The following is a 15941-nucleotide window of genomic DNA, read 5'->3' as shown; positions in this document are numbered from 1 at the left end:
GATCCCACACTGCTTCAGTAATGTCTATCCAGGTGTGCTTTTATTGCTTTGGCAGTGATCATATTCACGCTCAAGAATGGTGTTGTTGGCAATCAGATGGTTTCCAGATGTTACATGGTGGTTCAAAATCTGACCCAGTACTTTTCTGTCTTCATAATTCCATCAATTTTGGAAAGATCGCCAACACCACTGAGCCTCTACTGTTTTTACAGATGGCTGTAGACACTCCCTGTCCCTCTCACTCAACCTCTCTGTACATACTGATGACAAACCAAGAACTTCAGAATTGGATTCATCACTCATAAGACCCCTTACTGACTTACTGACTTTTGTTCTTGTGTAACTTCCTCGTCCTTTCCTCTCTGTTTCCCTTCATTAAGAATGGCTTCCTAACAGCTAACCTTTATTGACACCATTTCTGATGACACTTCTGTCTCATCAAGATATGCCAAGTTTTTAGCAAACATCTTTTTGAGAATCTTGCTGTACAAACACTATTTTATGCCTGTCAGACTGTCTTTGGTGTTCAGATGAAGAAATTGGAGCGAATGCTGTGCTTTTGTAACAAGATGGTAACACAATACAGAAAGACATTTTAAAATTGATTCTTTGCCAAGTTGTCTGTTATGTGTAGATAAAGCTTATTGTTGTGTCTACACACACAACACTCCATCAGTTGAGTTAGGTGCCTTTTCTTTCTTTTCCTTTGTATTTTTAATTGAATGATTCACAGGTCAGTGTGAAGGGGCATAATACGCACACAGACACAAAATGTCTCTAATAAAATGTCAGGTACAACGACTAGACTGAAAGTTGGTGAAAAATCAGCAAATATCCCAAAGAAACCCTTTGGGAGACTTTCGGGAAGCCTGAAGAACTGTTGGACAAGACTACTTTTAAAAGAATGACTTTTAAAGAAAAGGCGAGAAAGCGAGACGGAGTTGAGTCAGGGGTGGTGACGGTTCATACCGGACGACGGGATTTAAAAAGAGCGCACATCCCCCTGAAATCTGCACCTTTGTTTATGTCACGCAGGGTTTGAACCTCGCCCGGGGCTAGAACATTACATTTCCACTCAACATACATTATCCAGGTAATAAAACGCGACAGAGCTCTGGTACCGAGCACTAACCGGATAATTGTCCCTCTGTGTTAGAAAGATAACCGGCTTAACTGATTCAGAGCATCTCAAGTTGCACAGCAGACACACCGTGTTTAACGCGTGACATCATCACCATCATCACGTATACACAGCATGCTTTTAGCTGTCTGACCCCGAAGAGGAAACTGAGGTACAGCCAGCCTGTTTTATGGAGGGTGTGTGTGTGTGTGAGAGAGAGCGAGAGACACTCACATGACCGGAGCAGAGCGAGAGTAAAGAGCAGATCTCATCTTTGTGAAGTGACAAAAGCAGGAGTCTTCTTTCTTTCAGTGGAGACACGTCGATCAGAGCTCGATGGTGTGTTTTTATTATTGAGCTGCGCTTTAAAGTCAACTTTACAAAAAGAAGAAAAAAAAGTGAAGTGCAGCTGGACGGAAAATTTAAGGCGTGAATTGAAGAAGTTGGTCGCTCAGTGGGAAGTGAAAACCGTCATTTGCGTAATATTTTTAAGTCGACTTTTTCTGTCGCCTCGTTTCATCAAGTGCCTTTGGATATCAAAATTTTGCCATTTGTAGGAAAGGAAGCCTGCGGAGAGAAAGGTAAGCCGTGCGCGCCGACTGACTGCATCTTGCGCAAAAATGAATTAAACGCAGACTTCACTTTCACTGGCAGTGCTTTCAGTTTTCACACTATGAACACGTGAATGAACATTTTCATGTAACAGTCGTATTTTTGCTTTAGTGCCCACGGCAAGATGAGAAACAGGTGAGGTTTCTGTGGAAACTGATGTCTAGTGCGTATTTGCATACTGTGGGTTTTCTCAGAGGCTTGCAGAAAAAAAGTCTGCTGATAGTGATTCCACAAAATCCCCGGTGAGCTTATTATAACACGGCCTGTTGAACACTTAACCTAATAAATGAAATACTTCATCTCTTAAACCTGTATTGCGACCTGGGCTTCCTCTGCAACCGGAAGACTCGAGATTCAGTAATAAAACAGCTGTAGTGCCGTAATTAGTTTATGTTGCACAGAAATAATGCAGCTTTGCTTGTCCTCACAATCAATTACATCATGTTCAAGTGCAAAAGAAGAAGAAGAAAAGACATAAAAAGCAAAAACAAACGAGCAAAACATTACCATCACAGTATCAGGTACCCCTGTTGTCCTGCAATCATTGTTTTTATGACACATAATCTGAATAATTCTTCTAAAATGCAACATATGAAATGATAACAGCACTGCTGGCGCTGTGGTCCCTCTATTAAAGTGTCAAATGTTACATATGCTTAAATTAATTTGTTTTTAACAAGTCTCCTCCCTAAGGTGTAGTAGCATGTACATGTTAGAGTGGAGGATGTTGATTCATAAACTATGTTACATAAACTGGTGACAGTGGTCACAGAACAGTGTGACATCATCTGTGAAGTCAAAGATGTTACCTAGCAACTAGAGACCTTGTGAAATGGGAACACCACTCATTCAAAGTACCCCGACCGGACAGTGCACTTGGTCAGGGCCTGAGCTGCACAGCCACCAGGTCTGAGGCAGAAAGAATAAACGTTTGTCTCCATGTGAAGAACACACATACAGAGATTCCTTGATTTATTAGCGAGATTGCCACAACAGGTGGGGGGTCACTGTGCACAGCTGCTTTCTGCCCCTGGTGTCTTCATGTGAGTAACTGTGGCCATGAGTCAAGTGCAGACACAAAGACAGAGTCAAGTGGACTGTGTCACACAGCAGTGACCACTCTACTTTACTCGTCTTTTGTGATTTGTTACAGGCTGTTACTTGATGTAGGACACATATTCAGTGTGTGTTTAGTTTCATCATAAACTGGGTGTTGTTTAATAAGACTGGTTTTATAAGTAGACATCAGTTAACTGTCACTGTTTAGACCAGTAGGCCTGTTTTCAACACTTACCACAAAATATCCATAACTTTTTTCTAACCATTCATCTAGAAATGTTTCCATTTTTTTCAGCAGTTGCGTATCCATAAAATTTTGAACCATTAGTTTTTATCTTTAGCTTTCATTTATCCAGTTCTATGCTACACGACTCTAAGCTACACATTTAAGTATTTATCTACTATGTATATAACTATAAGATAACCTAATAAAGGTTATCTTATCTTATCTTATGTCTAATTTAACAGCTATGACCTGCTTCAACCACTACCTACTCTTGTCGTTAGCTTTAGCAATTTCACCTGTAATATCCAAATATTTAGTTACTACTTTTATCCAATACCATTATCCAGTTTACAGCTACCTGCTAATTCCAGCTAACAGGTATTTATTCATAATTGCAATGCCCTATTTTCACTCATTTATCCATCTGTTTTAGGCTACTTTAAATCCCTGTTATCCAGTAGCTTACTCTTCGCTATCAGTATATTTTTAACTATATCTAGAGCCTAAGCTAATGGTTTAAGCTAACACTCGTTTTGTTTGAAGGGTGTCTCTCCCTTTGTGTCTTTACTTTTTACATTTTGAGCTCTAAGTCATTACAAATTGTGAAGCCAAAAATTGGCATATAGCTAACAATGACATTGCCTTCATAATAAATCGGTCAGACTTGAAAATCCTTTTTTTTTGGCTAATTGTTTTAGCCCAGTTGTTAATTTCGTGACACACTCTCACCATAAAATCTACTGTTTAAGCCCAGATTTCATTATATTATTTAATCAGACTGTAATTTTGATCACTGTTACCTGCTTCTCAATATGCTACGATGCTTTAGTGCAAAAGAGTCAACACAGATGCTCAGAGATAGTGAGGCGACTCACTGTGCTTGCAGCAGTATTGGCACTTTGTATGGACAGCATAGCGAGAGCCTGCGGTGACAGGAAGCTCAAGTTTTAATTTTCTCTTGTGCAGTGGTAAAGGGTGGTGATGTGCTGTGGTTTATTGTTGGTGTGCTGCATTGGCTGACTTCTTCTTTATCTTTCTCAGTACAAAGATACTAATAAATATCAATATTTGTACAGATTTCATCCCTCAAAGTGGCTGCTGTGAACCAAAGCTTGCACCCTAACCCTGTCTCACTATTACTCCCTGGAGCTTCTCTGATGTGTCTCATAATTTTATTTTAGGACAGCTTCTTACTGTGTGGCTAGCATGGGAGAATCACTGGTGCAGTTTTAAGAAATTCATGATTTCCTTTCTTGTCCTTTGGGATTATTACTGTGAAGTACTGATACATAAAAAACACTGGAATTCTAGTCGCACACCAACATCTCTTAAAACAGCAACAGTTAAAACTTTATTTATAAGCCCTTTGGAATTAAAAGGATATCTCCTGATGACACGCAAACGTGGAATAGCAGTATTTTAGTATTAATGGCTCATCTAACCCTGAGGGAAAAGCATGACTGGGAGAGCAAAGACCTTTGTGTTCCATCACAGCTGGTATCTTTGAAAACTCAGTCTAACCTTCACAAACATCCCCTCAGAGGGAATTCAGCAGCACAAAAACAGCTTCTATTTGTAAGCTCAGTGAGCTGCGTGCTGACGGCTCAAAGCTATCAAGGCATCTAAACTATAGTCTGACTGAGACAAGCCATATCAAACTTCCAAGAATTGTGCTACAATTCTTTTTTTCCCTCTCGCCACGATATTTCACCCAAAAATGTTTACAAAGGTGTTTGCTCTTATCTGCTTTTGTACTGCAGAGTTGTAATACTGCTCGTATGAAGCGTACTTCTTTTTTGACAGCTTCCTTATCCTGTTGACAGCAAAACTTAACTCTATTCAAAACTGCAAGTCACGGAAAAGAGAAAAACATGCTCTAAACTCATGTTTAAATGCATTAAACGCAACACTTTACCAACACGCTTGCAGACACAGTTCCATAATAATGTGTTTCCACCCATTTAAACTTATAGAAAAGAAGATTTTAAATATGAATTTACCATTTTCCATCATCACGCTTATTCTCTTTTGGATCATTTTGTCTGTTTCTTGTAAAAGGTTTAATTTTCTTTGATTGGAGTTCGGTTTTATCCACCTTTTTGTTATTTGTTTAAGTCTTTTTTCTCAAAATTCAGATCATATCATTCCCACCTCAGATGAGGTCAATGAGAGATTTTGTGAGTATAAAATATTTTACCTTTAAAAACAGAGCTTTTGAAAATAAATTCCTTTATGGCACAAAAAGCCCTTTGATTCACTGTATTGCATCATTTAATGTGACTTGAACCAAAAAAGCCATCTGCTATCTACAAATACATTGTACTCAGCATTAAGACTTTAGTCCTATTTGATCATTAGAAGTCATTTCTGGGGTCAAAAACGATATTTGTTTTTCAAAGAAATTTCCAAATTCCAAAATAAGGAATTGGTAGTTTCAAGATCAGATTACATTACATGTGTTCCTTTCCTTTGTTGGTTATTTCTGTTCCCTGTTCATCTTCCCGTTTTATCATTATTTTACCTTTTGTTGCATCCTAATGATATTTTGCAAAATAGGGAAATCTTTTCAAGTACGAAGCTTAACTTTTTCTTCTTCTTTTCTTCTGTTTTTTTCCCTCTTTTGTTTGTGTGTGTGTGTGTGTGTGTTCCTGTCTAGCTATCCTTGTGAGGACCAAAATCTGCATTCTACTATACTTGTGAGAACCAACAGTCACTTGTGAGAACACACATACCGGTCCTCACAAGTTTGAAGGCCTTTTTGAGGCTCAAAATGTGGCTTTAGGGTCAGGGTTACAATTAGGTTCTGGTTAGGTTTAGGGTAAGGGGCTAGGGAAACCATTATGTCAATGAAGATAGCTGCCTGGGTTGGTAAAAACAAACCTAATATTGAAATATTACTTTTTAATCATATTTGGAAAAATTGCTAACAAAGAATTGATCATTTATACACATATAGTCATATAATCACGTATAATATTAATAATAATAATAATAATAATGGATTGCATTTATATAGAGCTTTTCGAGAACCTCAAAGCGCTGTACAATTCCACTATTCATTCACTCTCACATTCACACACTTGTGCTTTTCAATAAAAGCACAAGTAATACATTTATTTACTTATCTTTGGTCTTATCTGTTTTGAATTGCCTGAAAGACAGCAGCTACAAAACCCACTACGATACTCTGAGTGTGACTCATCTCTCAACGCGCACTTCCTGTGGTCACAATGTTTCGTTTTAGTTTTAGCGCTCACAGAACTGAGAGAATCGCATTTTAGCCGTCGTATAATACTGTACAGCATGCATTATAAAACTGGACACACAGGATTTTCACTGTAGCAGAACCTTTTGTCCTGAACCTGCTGTAACAAATAATAACAGTAAATATCTAACAGCTACATTTACCAGCATGTAGCATTTACACTGTGTACAGCGCAGCTTCTGGAATCAACACTAACATGTTCACATACTTTGTAGAATTGAGGCTTTGCAGTTTAGTACAGCCAGCCTTTTAGTTGACCATCTACAGTTGTGTTAAGGTCATAGTTAACTGTTATAACTGTGAAAGGTGATTTTTACTGTAATATTAATGTACATTTTCAAAATAAGCTGCTGCATGGACGTGCCTCAGACGATAGCAGGCTTAAGGCCAATGCAGCGTCACACCTCTGAACTTTCTATTGTATGTGATCACAACTGTTGCAGAAGTAATCCATAAAACAGGTTCACGTTGAGTTCAGTGCCCATTTCTCTTGAATTATCACAAGATAAGATCGCATTTCTTATTTTTCCCTGTTTTTTTTACTAGTTGAAAATCTTTATCTACCACAGGAGTCAAGGTCTGCTGTTCTTGGCTACACAAATGGTGGAAATCACATCGCAAATCCACGACAATCAAAGTCTAAACAAAACATAATGGATATAAACTTCTAAATTGAGTGTCTGAACTTAAACATCAGAAACTGTCACAAGTCTGTGCTTGTCAGAGCAAATCTGAATTATGTTGCAGTATTGTAGTATAACATCGGATTTTAGCACAGTATAAATGATTCAAACTGCATTTTGACAGCAGTTTGCTACAACGTGGAGCCGTGCATGCTCGTGCTGATGGAGGCTACACAAGTTGCTCTCCCACTGCCCTTTTGCAGGGTCAGAAAGACTGTTTATAGGAGGCATCAGCAACTAAAAGTCTCACACAACCGAACAGTGACATTGCTTCTTTTGTTTTGCAGTGTAATGTGGCTTTATGAAAGGTGTCTGTGGTTTTATTAAAGCTGCTGATGCTTCTGGAAATATTGTGACTATATATAAGTGTACCCTATAACGCCCATATAAGTGTACTTCATAACTGATAAGAAGGAACCTGTATTGTGTTTGTAGATATTTCAAATGCAAACAGGGTGCCTCGCTTTATACCTAATACAAAGTCCCATATTCACTTCCTCTACTGTAGGAGCATTTCTTCTTTTTCACTTTTGCACCTTTTTTTTTTTATTTCCAACAGAGCGATGTCACTGTGATGTCTGTTGCTGGCATCATCTCAGCCTTTCAAGGAGCTCGTGGGAAAAGGACGCCGAGGGGAAGGAGCTGAGGGGAGAGGACAGCAGAAGAGCTTTTTTATGAGGACAGAATGGAGGTGACTGCACCCTGCATGCGGAGTGATGATAGCTCCATGTGATTCATTTTTCTTTTTCAGTATTTTAAGCTGAGCAGGTGTGAAGGAGTCACTGTTTTGTGGAATCTAGTGGCTGTTTCTCTGGAGGTGACAAGGCTGAGTTCAGCAGCTGCTAGGCTGCAGCTATGGACGTTGAGGTGAGATTTCCTCCCCCCGCATTAGTGACCTCTTCGCTGTTTGCCTCATCATGCGGGACAAATTTTTCTACATCACCCTGGAGCTGCTGATTGCCATCTTCTCAGTGCTGGGAAATGTGTTGGTCTGCTGGGCCGTGGCCCTCAACAGTAACCTCCAGAGCATCACCAACTTCTTCGTGGTGTCGCTGGCTGTGGCCGACATCGCCGTGGGCGTCCTGGCCATTCCCTTTGCCATTGTCATCAGCATCGGGTTCTGCTCCAACTTCTATGGCTGCCTGTTTATTGCGTGCTTTGTGCTGGTTCTCACACAGAGCTCCATCTTTAGTCTGCTGGCCATCGCTATAGATCGCTACATTGCAATCAAGATACCACTCAGGTCAGTAACCATGAGGAAAAGTGGATCATTTATCATTTATTGGTGCAAAATTAATGAGTTAATAGAATAAGTGAAATCCTTTATAACTGCATTATTACGTGTGTTAATAAGGCACCAATAAACAGTTGATTAGCATTAGTAAAACAGCTGATTACTACTTAAAAACCATTTTTTCAACATGTCCAAGCACAGAAAGAAACGAAGATCAGATTTGGAAAACAAAATAGGAACGTTTTAACTCTTAATTAATTCTTACTTTAGTCCAATGTGTGTTTTTAATCAGAAGCAGTAGAATTCTCACGATGACGCCCAACGTTTCATTTCATTTCTGTCGGTTAAAACATTTGACATTTGAACCAGATATTCCATGGCTGAATAAGACTGTTCAGAAACAGCGTCTCCCACAGGGCAAATTCCCCCCGGAGCAATCAAACAAATATCGCTCTAATTGCTTACACAGACTGTGTAAGCCTGTTTTGTAAACTTACTTTTATTATTGTAATGTAAAAATAACAACAAAAAAGCTCCAAACCCAGTGAGATGTTGATTTAACATGCAAATTTGCCAACGACGGTGCATCTGCAGACCTGACAGTGACAGTGATGCTGTGACCTCATCGTTACCGCACTGCTGCGCCGGTCAGACGTCTCGCCCTTTAGGGCTCGAACACACTCCTCCTGCTGAACATACGTATGTGAGGGCTCTTCTGCGTTGTGTTTGTACATCCCTAAAGAGGGGGGGGGGGGGGGGGGTTTGCAGTATTAACCTTTGCACTTTAACATCTGAAGAATGTGATAGAAACAAGCCAAATGTCTCAGCTGCTCTCCCACACTGTGCTACAGGCGAACCAAAAATAGGCTCCTTCCTTTGAGGAGTCCTGAGTCCTGAAAGACTCAGTTTGTTTATTCTTGTCTCTTGTAGTTCCGGTATGAGAGTTGCTTCCCCGGAACGATCGCATAAGCAAATGATAAATCAGCGGGGTACTTTCGTATACAGTAATAATTAATTCAAACAAGGGACGGAAGCTTTCTTATGAGGTTTATAGAGGTCATTGTGGCAGAGGGAAACAAACCTTTATCTCTGAGTTCTCAGGAGCTGAAAGACAATTGAAGCTTGACACGTGTATTGTCTCCCTGTCCAGGTACAACAGCTTGGTGACAGGACAGCGGGCTCGAGGCATCATTGCCATATGCTGGATTTTATCCATCATCATCGGTTTGACCCCCATGATGGGCTGGCATGGTGGGGAGTCAAGAAACGGCACCAACGAAACCAAAAGCAGCCCCTGCCAGCCGGGCATGATGAAGTGCCTGTTTGAGGATGTTGTCGACATGGAGTACATGGTCTACTTCAACTTTTTTGCTTGTGTGCTGATCCCCTTGCTGCTAATGTTGGCCATCTACCTGTGTATCTTCATGGCAGCTCGCCACCAGCTCATGCTGATTGAAGTAAAAGCGTCTCATGGGGAAAAGTCCCGCTCCGTCCTGCAGAAAGAGGTCCAGGCTGCCAAGTCTCTGGCCATCATTGTGGGCCTGTTTGCGGTCTGCTGGCTTCCTTTACATATCATTAACTGCTTCACCCTCTTCTGTCCTCAGTGTGATCGTCCTCCTGCTTTGGTTATGTATGTGGCCATTATCCTATCCCATGCCAACTCTGTGGTCAACCCCTTCATCTACGCCTACCGCATCCGAGAGTTCCGGCACACCTTCCGTAGGATTATTAGGCGGCACATCCTGGGGAAGCGGGAGGTGTTTGAGAGCAGCGGGAGTAAGCGGAACTCTACTCACAACAGCATCACGGACTCCATCAGGCTCAAAGCAAATGGCCTCAGCTTTGACCTTTTCACAGAGCACAGCAGCAGTACCTGTGAGAACTCCTGCCGCTGTCCTGCTCACATCTCCCCTTTAGAGGGTGGTCTGGCAACAGTGTCTCACCCGCCTCTGTCAGTTGTTATCGCCCACTGCCCCAAAGTGGGGACGTGTCCACTTCAAGCCCTCAGGCAGACTCAGCTCCCGGCGGGGAACGACTGCTCTGAACCAGAGATCCTGGAGGAAAACTGCAGACAGAACCTCGCCCCAGCACAGGTTGCACTGCTGTTCAACACCCAGGACAGGAAGAGCTGCTGTAGCGAGCTAGATAAAGTGCACTGATCTATGCGCCGCAGGGATCATTTGCTAATTCCTCGCAGTTAGTTGTGAATGTCTGCTCAGGATCACCATGAATCTCTAATTTCCAATGGGAGTACTGTAAACAGCTGACAGACAATGAATGTCACTCACTGAGATAAACGAAACAGGACTGAAAACTGTCTCTACTATTTAAATACAGTGACATGTCAATTTAACTCAGAATAAGTCTAAAAGGCACCGCTATTGTTACCGGAAGGCTACGTCTTATCAACCCACATGACCGGGGGTGGTTTGTAATGTGCAGCCACTTCACAAGTTGTTCTGTGGAAATTTCAACACCATCCATGAATGTATGCTTATTTAAGTCAAATTCAGATGATACAATTGACACAGTTTGATGAAAAATGGGAAATTATCTGCAGATGTCCATTACTGCTCTCTATGTTCTCACAAGTAGACTGGCACCAAGTGCTGTCTTTAAATAAATCCTTTCACACTTTTAATGTGTGCTTGCTGTGTATACATTTTTGCAATGGCTGCAATATCCCTGTCTTTATTCAGGAGCTGCAGGAACACCTCCAGACATCCCACTGGCTTTTCAGCAGACAGGCTCGTGATCTGGTCATTCGGAGAAATGGTGGATTAAATTGTCATCATTTTTGGCGTTTCTTTATTTTTGCAGTTTTTATCAGAACAGCTCTTGAGGCCTATTCCTTGTTAAAGATTTCACAGCCAAAAAAGATGTCCTGTGTCCTCCTGTGGGGCAAAGGACACAGGAGATCTTTTGAGCTGTAAATCTTATCTCCTCAGCTGGATCACCTCATCTCAAATAAGAAAACTTTTTTTTTTTTTTTGCATTATGGCCGTGAAACTTTATCTTCATACAATAAATACTTTTCTGGATGTGGTTCTTTTGAATGATGGTCCACAGACGCACTTTCAAGACATTGTTTTGCACTGAACTATGAGGCAATGATTGAATGTCAATGTCTCAAAACAATGAGATAAAAGCCAAAAAAATTTTATTTGTCGTTCTTACCATCAAATTGAATCAAGTTCTATAATTTTTAAAAGATACATCATAAAAGGTTACAACAATGATTGTTAAATTGTGTAAAAAAAAAAAGCCCAGTATTAATAAAAAAAAAAAAAAGTGACAATGCAAAAGACAACTAGTGACAATTTTTGAATGCAATACAGTTGAATTTCACAACACTGCAAAATAAAGTCAGTAGAATACTTCTTAACATTAAATATCACTAAATAACTCATATGGCGAGCTCAGCTAACATTGGATGAAAAAACAATGAAAAAAACAAATATATATATATATATATATATATATATATATCTCGGGTCCTCTACCAGAGGCCTGGGAGCTTGAGGGTCCTGCGCAGTATCTTAGCTGTTCCCAGGACTGCGCTCTTCTGGACAGAGATCTCCGATGTTGTTCCCGGGATCTGCTGGAGCCACTGGCCTAGCTTGGGAGTCACCGCACCTAGCCGCACCTAGTGCTCCGATTACCACGGGGACCACTGTTACCTTCACCCTCCACATCTTCTCAAGCTCTTCTCTGAGCCCTTGGTATTTCTCCAGCTTCTCGTGTTCCTTCTTCCTGATATTGCTGTCATTCGGAACCGCTACATCGATCACTACGGCCGTCTTCTTCTGTTTGTCTACCACCACTATGTCCGGTTGGTTAGCCACCACCATTTTGTCCGTCTGTATCTGGAAGTCCCACAGGATCTTAGCTCGGTCATTCTCCACCACCCTTGGGGGCATCTCCCATTTTGACCCCGGACGTCCAGGTTATACTCGGCACAGATGTTCCTGTACACCAGCGGTCCCCAACCTTTTTTGCGCCATGGACAATATTTTCACGGATCGGCCTTTAAGGTGTCGCGGATAAATACAACAAAATGAAACTAGTACCGGTACCGAAAAAAGAAGATTTATTCATAACACACGTGAAAAGACCCAGGAATGAAACGATAAAAACGATAACAAAATAATGCTGAAAACCGATAAAAACCCTGAAAACCATACATTTCACACCTGAGCCTCAACTCTTGCGGCCCGGTACCAAACGACTCACAGACCGGTACTGGTCCGAGGCCCGGGGGTTGGGGACCGCTGCGGTACACTATGCCGGCCACTTGGTTATGGCGTTCCATGTATGCCTTGCCTGCTAGCATCTTGCACCCTGCTGTTATGTGCTGGATTGTCTCTGGAGCATCTTTACACATCCTGCACCTGGGGTCTTGCCTGGTGTGATAGACCCCAGCCTCAATGGATCTTGTACTCAGAGCTTGTTCTTGTGCTGCCATGATTAGTGCCTCTGTGCTGTCTTTCAGTCCAGCTTTGTCCAGCCACTGGTAGGATTTCTGGTTATCAGCCACCTCCTCTATCTGCCGGTGGTACATACCGTGCAGGGGCCTGTCCTTCCATGATGGTTCCTCGCCTTCCTCCACTTTCTTGGGTTTCTGCTGCCCGAGGTGTTCACTGAGCACTCGGTCAGTTGGGGCCATCTTTGTGATGTATTCGTGGATGTTCCTTGTCTCATCCTGGACTGTGGTGCTGACACTCACCAGTCCCCAGCCCCCTTCCTTCCGCTTAGCGTACAGCCTCAGGGTGCTGGACTTGGGGTGAAACCCTCCATGCATGGTAAGGAGCTTTCTTTTCTTGATGTCAGTGGCTTCTATCTCCTCCTTTGGCCAGCCTATTACCCCAGCAGGGGTAGCCCAGATCTTGTTCTTACCATTCAGCTGACTCCTCAGGACTTGCCTGACCCTCTGCAGGTACTTGGTGGTTGCAGCTTTCCTAGCGGCCTCTTCATGGTTCCCATTCGCCTGCGGGATCCCCAGGTACTTGTAACTGTCCTCTATGTCTGCAATGTTGCCTTCTGGTAGCTCGATCCCCTCAGTTCTGACTACCTTCCCTCTCTTTGTTACCATCCGACTACACTTCTCCAGCCCGAATGACATCCCGATGTCATTGCTGTATAGCCTGGTAGTGTGGATCAATGAATCGATGTCTCATTCACTCTTGGCATACAGCTTGATGTCATCCATGTACAGGAGGTGGCTGACAACTGCTCTGTTCCGTAGTCGGTATCCGTAGCCAGTCTTGTTAATGATCTCACTGAGGGGGTTCAGGCCTATGCAGAACAGCAGTGGGGACAGAGCATCTTCTTGGTAGATCCCGCACTTGATGGTGACTTGTGCTATGGGCTTGAGTTTGGCCTCCAGTGTTGTCCGCCACATCCCCATTGAGTTCCTGATGAAGGCTCTTAGGGTCCTGTTGATCTTATATAGTTCTAGGCATTCCAGGATCCAGGTGTGGAGCATTGAGTCATAGGCCTTCTTGTAATCAATCCAGGTGAGTCTGGTTCTGCAGTCTCTTATACTACAGCCTAGTAATGGGGAAATGGAAATGACTTTTGCTTCTGGGCAAATCTAAGTTATTTTTGGACAGGTATTGAACAAATTCAAATTCAAATTTTATTTGTCACGTACACAGTCATACACAGTACGATATGTAGTGAAATGCTTGGACAACTGCTCGTGACCTAAAGAAAACAAAAAAGGAAAGGCTATGAATAAGATAGGAAATAAATATGAAAAATTAAAAAGGGTAAATTTAACTAGGAAGGAATAAAATATAAATTAAGGTTAAAAATGAAATAACTGTACAACACAAATTAGAATGAAGGGTAAATTTAACTGGGAAGAATAAGATAAAATATATAAATTAAAGTTGAAAATAAAATAACTGTACAACAAAATACACAATATAGAACTATATAAGAATGTATGAAGAAATCTAAATATAAATAAATATATACACAATAACAGCAGCTGTACAAGTATTAACTGGAAATGAAGAATATAGTGACCAGTGTTGTGCAAAAACAAAGTCCAGAAAGTCCAGTGTGTGTGTAAGAACCATATGTGTGGGTCAGTACTGTGTGGTGGTGTGATTGAGAGAAGCTCCTCCTCAGTCTCTCTGTGTTGGTCTTCATGGAGCGGAATCGCTTTCCTGACCTCAACAGAGAGAACAGTCTGTTGTTGGGATGGCTGAGGTCCTTCACGATCTTCCTGGCCTTGGTCCAGCACCGCCTGCTGTAGATTGAGTGCAGGTCAGGGAGCTCGGAGCGGATGGTGCGCTCAGCTGACCGCACAACCCTCTGTAGAGCTCGTCTGTCCTGCATGGTGCTGTTCCCGAACCAGGTTAAGATGTTTCCCGCCAGGATGCTCTCTATGGTGCACGAGTAAAAGTTCCTGAGCACCTTGGAGGGCAGTTGGAAGTCTCTCAAGCGTCTGAGGTGGTAGAGACGCTGTCGGGCCTTTTTCACCACGGTGTTGATGTGACAGGACCATGACAGGTCCTGCGTGATGTGAACTCCGAGGTATTTGAAGCTGTCCACTCTCTCCACTGGGCACTCGTTGATGACGGGGGTCTGGTAGTTCCTCTCCTGCTTAGTGCTGAAGTCCACTATCAGCTCCTTTGTCTTACTGACGTTTAGAAGGAGGTTGTTCCTCTGGCACCAGTTCTCCAGATTCCTAATCTCCTTCAGGTAGGCCGTCTCGTTGTTATCAGAGATCAGGCCCACCACGACGGTGTCGTCAGCAAACTTGATGATGGTGGTGGAGCTGGTAGTGGCCACACAGTCATATGTGTACAAAGAGTACAGCAGGGGGCTCAGAACACACCCCTGGGGGGCTCCAGTGCTGAGAGTGGTGGAGGCTGAGACATGTCCGCCCATCCTTACTGCCTGTGGTCTGCCAGTTAGGAAGTTGGAGATCCACTGACACATAAATGAGCTGAGTCCCAGATGCTCCAGCTTGGTGGTGAGTGTGGAGGGAATTATGGTATTAAATGCAGAGCTGTAGTCTATGAAGAGCATTTTAACATAATTCCCCCTTCTAGTGTCCAAGTGAGTGAGTGATGTGTGGAGGAGATGAGAGATGGCATCGTCTGTGGAACGATTTGGACGGTAAGCGAACTGTAGTGGGTCCAGTGTGTCTGGTAGTGAAGAAATGATGAAGTCTCTGAACAGGTATCATTGTTGTGTGTTCTGGTATTCATTAGCAAATGAATGAACTCAAACCTAAAGCTGAGGTATGACAAGTAGCAGCTGAAAGTAGCCAGTAGGAAAAGATCTTTTATAAAATACTAATTACAGAGGCTTTAAGGAATCAGTCATTCATGTGGCAGATTGAGCTACAGAGACTCCACATTGCTTTTGATTGAGTGTAGTAGTGTCTGTAATGTAACTATACACCAGAAATGAACAGATGATAGAACTTATCTTTTATTGATGTTGGCTGTTTATTTGAATTTTGTTATTTTAAACTTCTATCCTTCCTCTGTGGTACCAAAATGAAATCTCGGTGTATCTGTCTTTATAAGTCAGTTACTGTAAGTGCAAATGGTGTTGGGTTCCAGTCTGTGGCGGGAAACAATAAAGCCAGCTTTTTTTTTTTCAATACTGACATCTCCGCCCATGCAGCTGTTAAGCCCAGAGTGCCGGTCTCACTGTGTGTAGAGACTCCATGGATACAAGCAGAAACAGTCCCCTGTTCATCCTTTTAAAAGACTCAA

The 15941-nt window shown here is 42.2% G+C and overlaps 1 protein-coding gene across 2 annotated transcripts; it reads left to right on the top strand.

The window, feature by feature from the left end:
• The first annotated feature begins 1339 nt into the window (after positions 1 to 1339).
• adora2aa (adenosine A2a receptor a) lies at positions 1340 to 11612 on the top strand. 2 transcript variants are annotated; one of them, XM_085474555.1, is made up of 3 exons: positions 1340 to 1701; positions 7525 to 8208; positions 9350 to 11612. In XM_085474555.1, the coding sequence occupies exons 2-3, from the start codon at positions 7883 to 7885 to the stop codon at positions 10356 to 10358; spliced, it is 1335 nt and encodes a 444-aa protein (XP_085330681.1). In that variant the 5' UTR covers positions 1340 to 1701; positions 7525 to 7882; the 3' UTR covers positions 10359 to 11612. The 2 variants fall into 2 exon arrangements, with proteins under 2 accessions (XP_085330681.1, XP_085330682.1); XM_085474556.1 differs by lacking the exon at positions 1340 to 1701 and adding an exon at positions 3304 to 3395.
• The last annotated feature ends 4329 nt before the right edge of the window (positions 11613 to 15941 follow it).

Source organism: Copadichromis virginalis, linkage group LG12 (assembly GCF_057382275.1).
Source record: "Copadichromis virginalis isolate Kocher_CV1m ecotype Utaka linkage group LG12, C_Virginalis_male_GT1.1, whole genome shotgun sequence".
Taxonomy (NCBI): Eukaryota; Metazoa; Chordata; class Actinopteri; order Cichliformes; family Cichlidae; genus Copadichromis; species Copadichromis virginalis.
Note: the sequence above shows the minus strand (reverse complement) of the source record. Positions and strands in the feature narration are given on the sequence as shown.

What these genes read in the sequence shown, in the direction of transcription:
- adora2aa (XM_085474555.1), top strand. Translation starts at nt 7,883, where the DNA reads ATGCGGGACAAATTTTTCTACATCACCCTGGAGCTGCTGATTGCCATC. An exon ending in GCAATCAAGATACCACTCAG is followed by an intron (nt 8,209 to 9,349) that starts GTCAGTAACCAT and finishes CTCCCTGTCCAG; the next exon opens with GTACAACAGCTTGGTGACAG.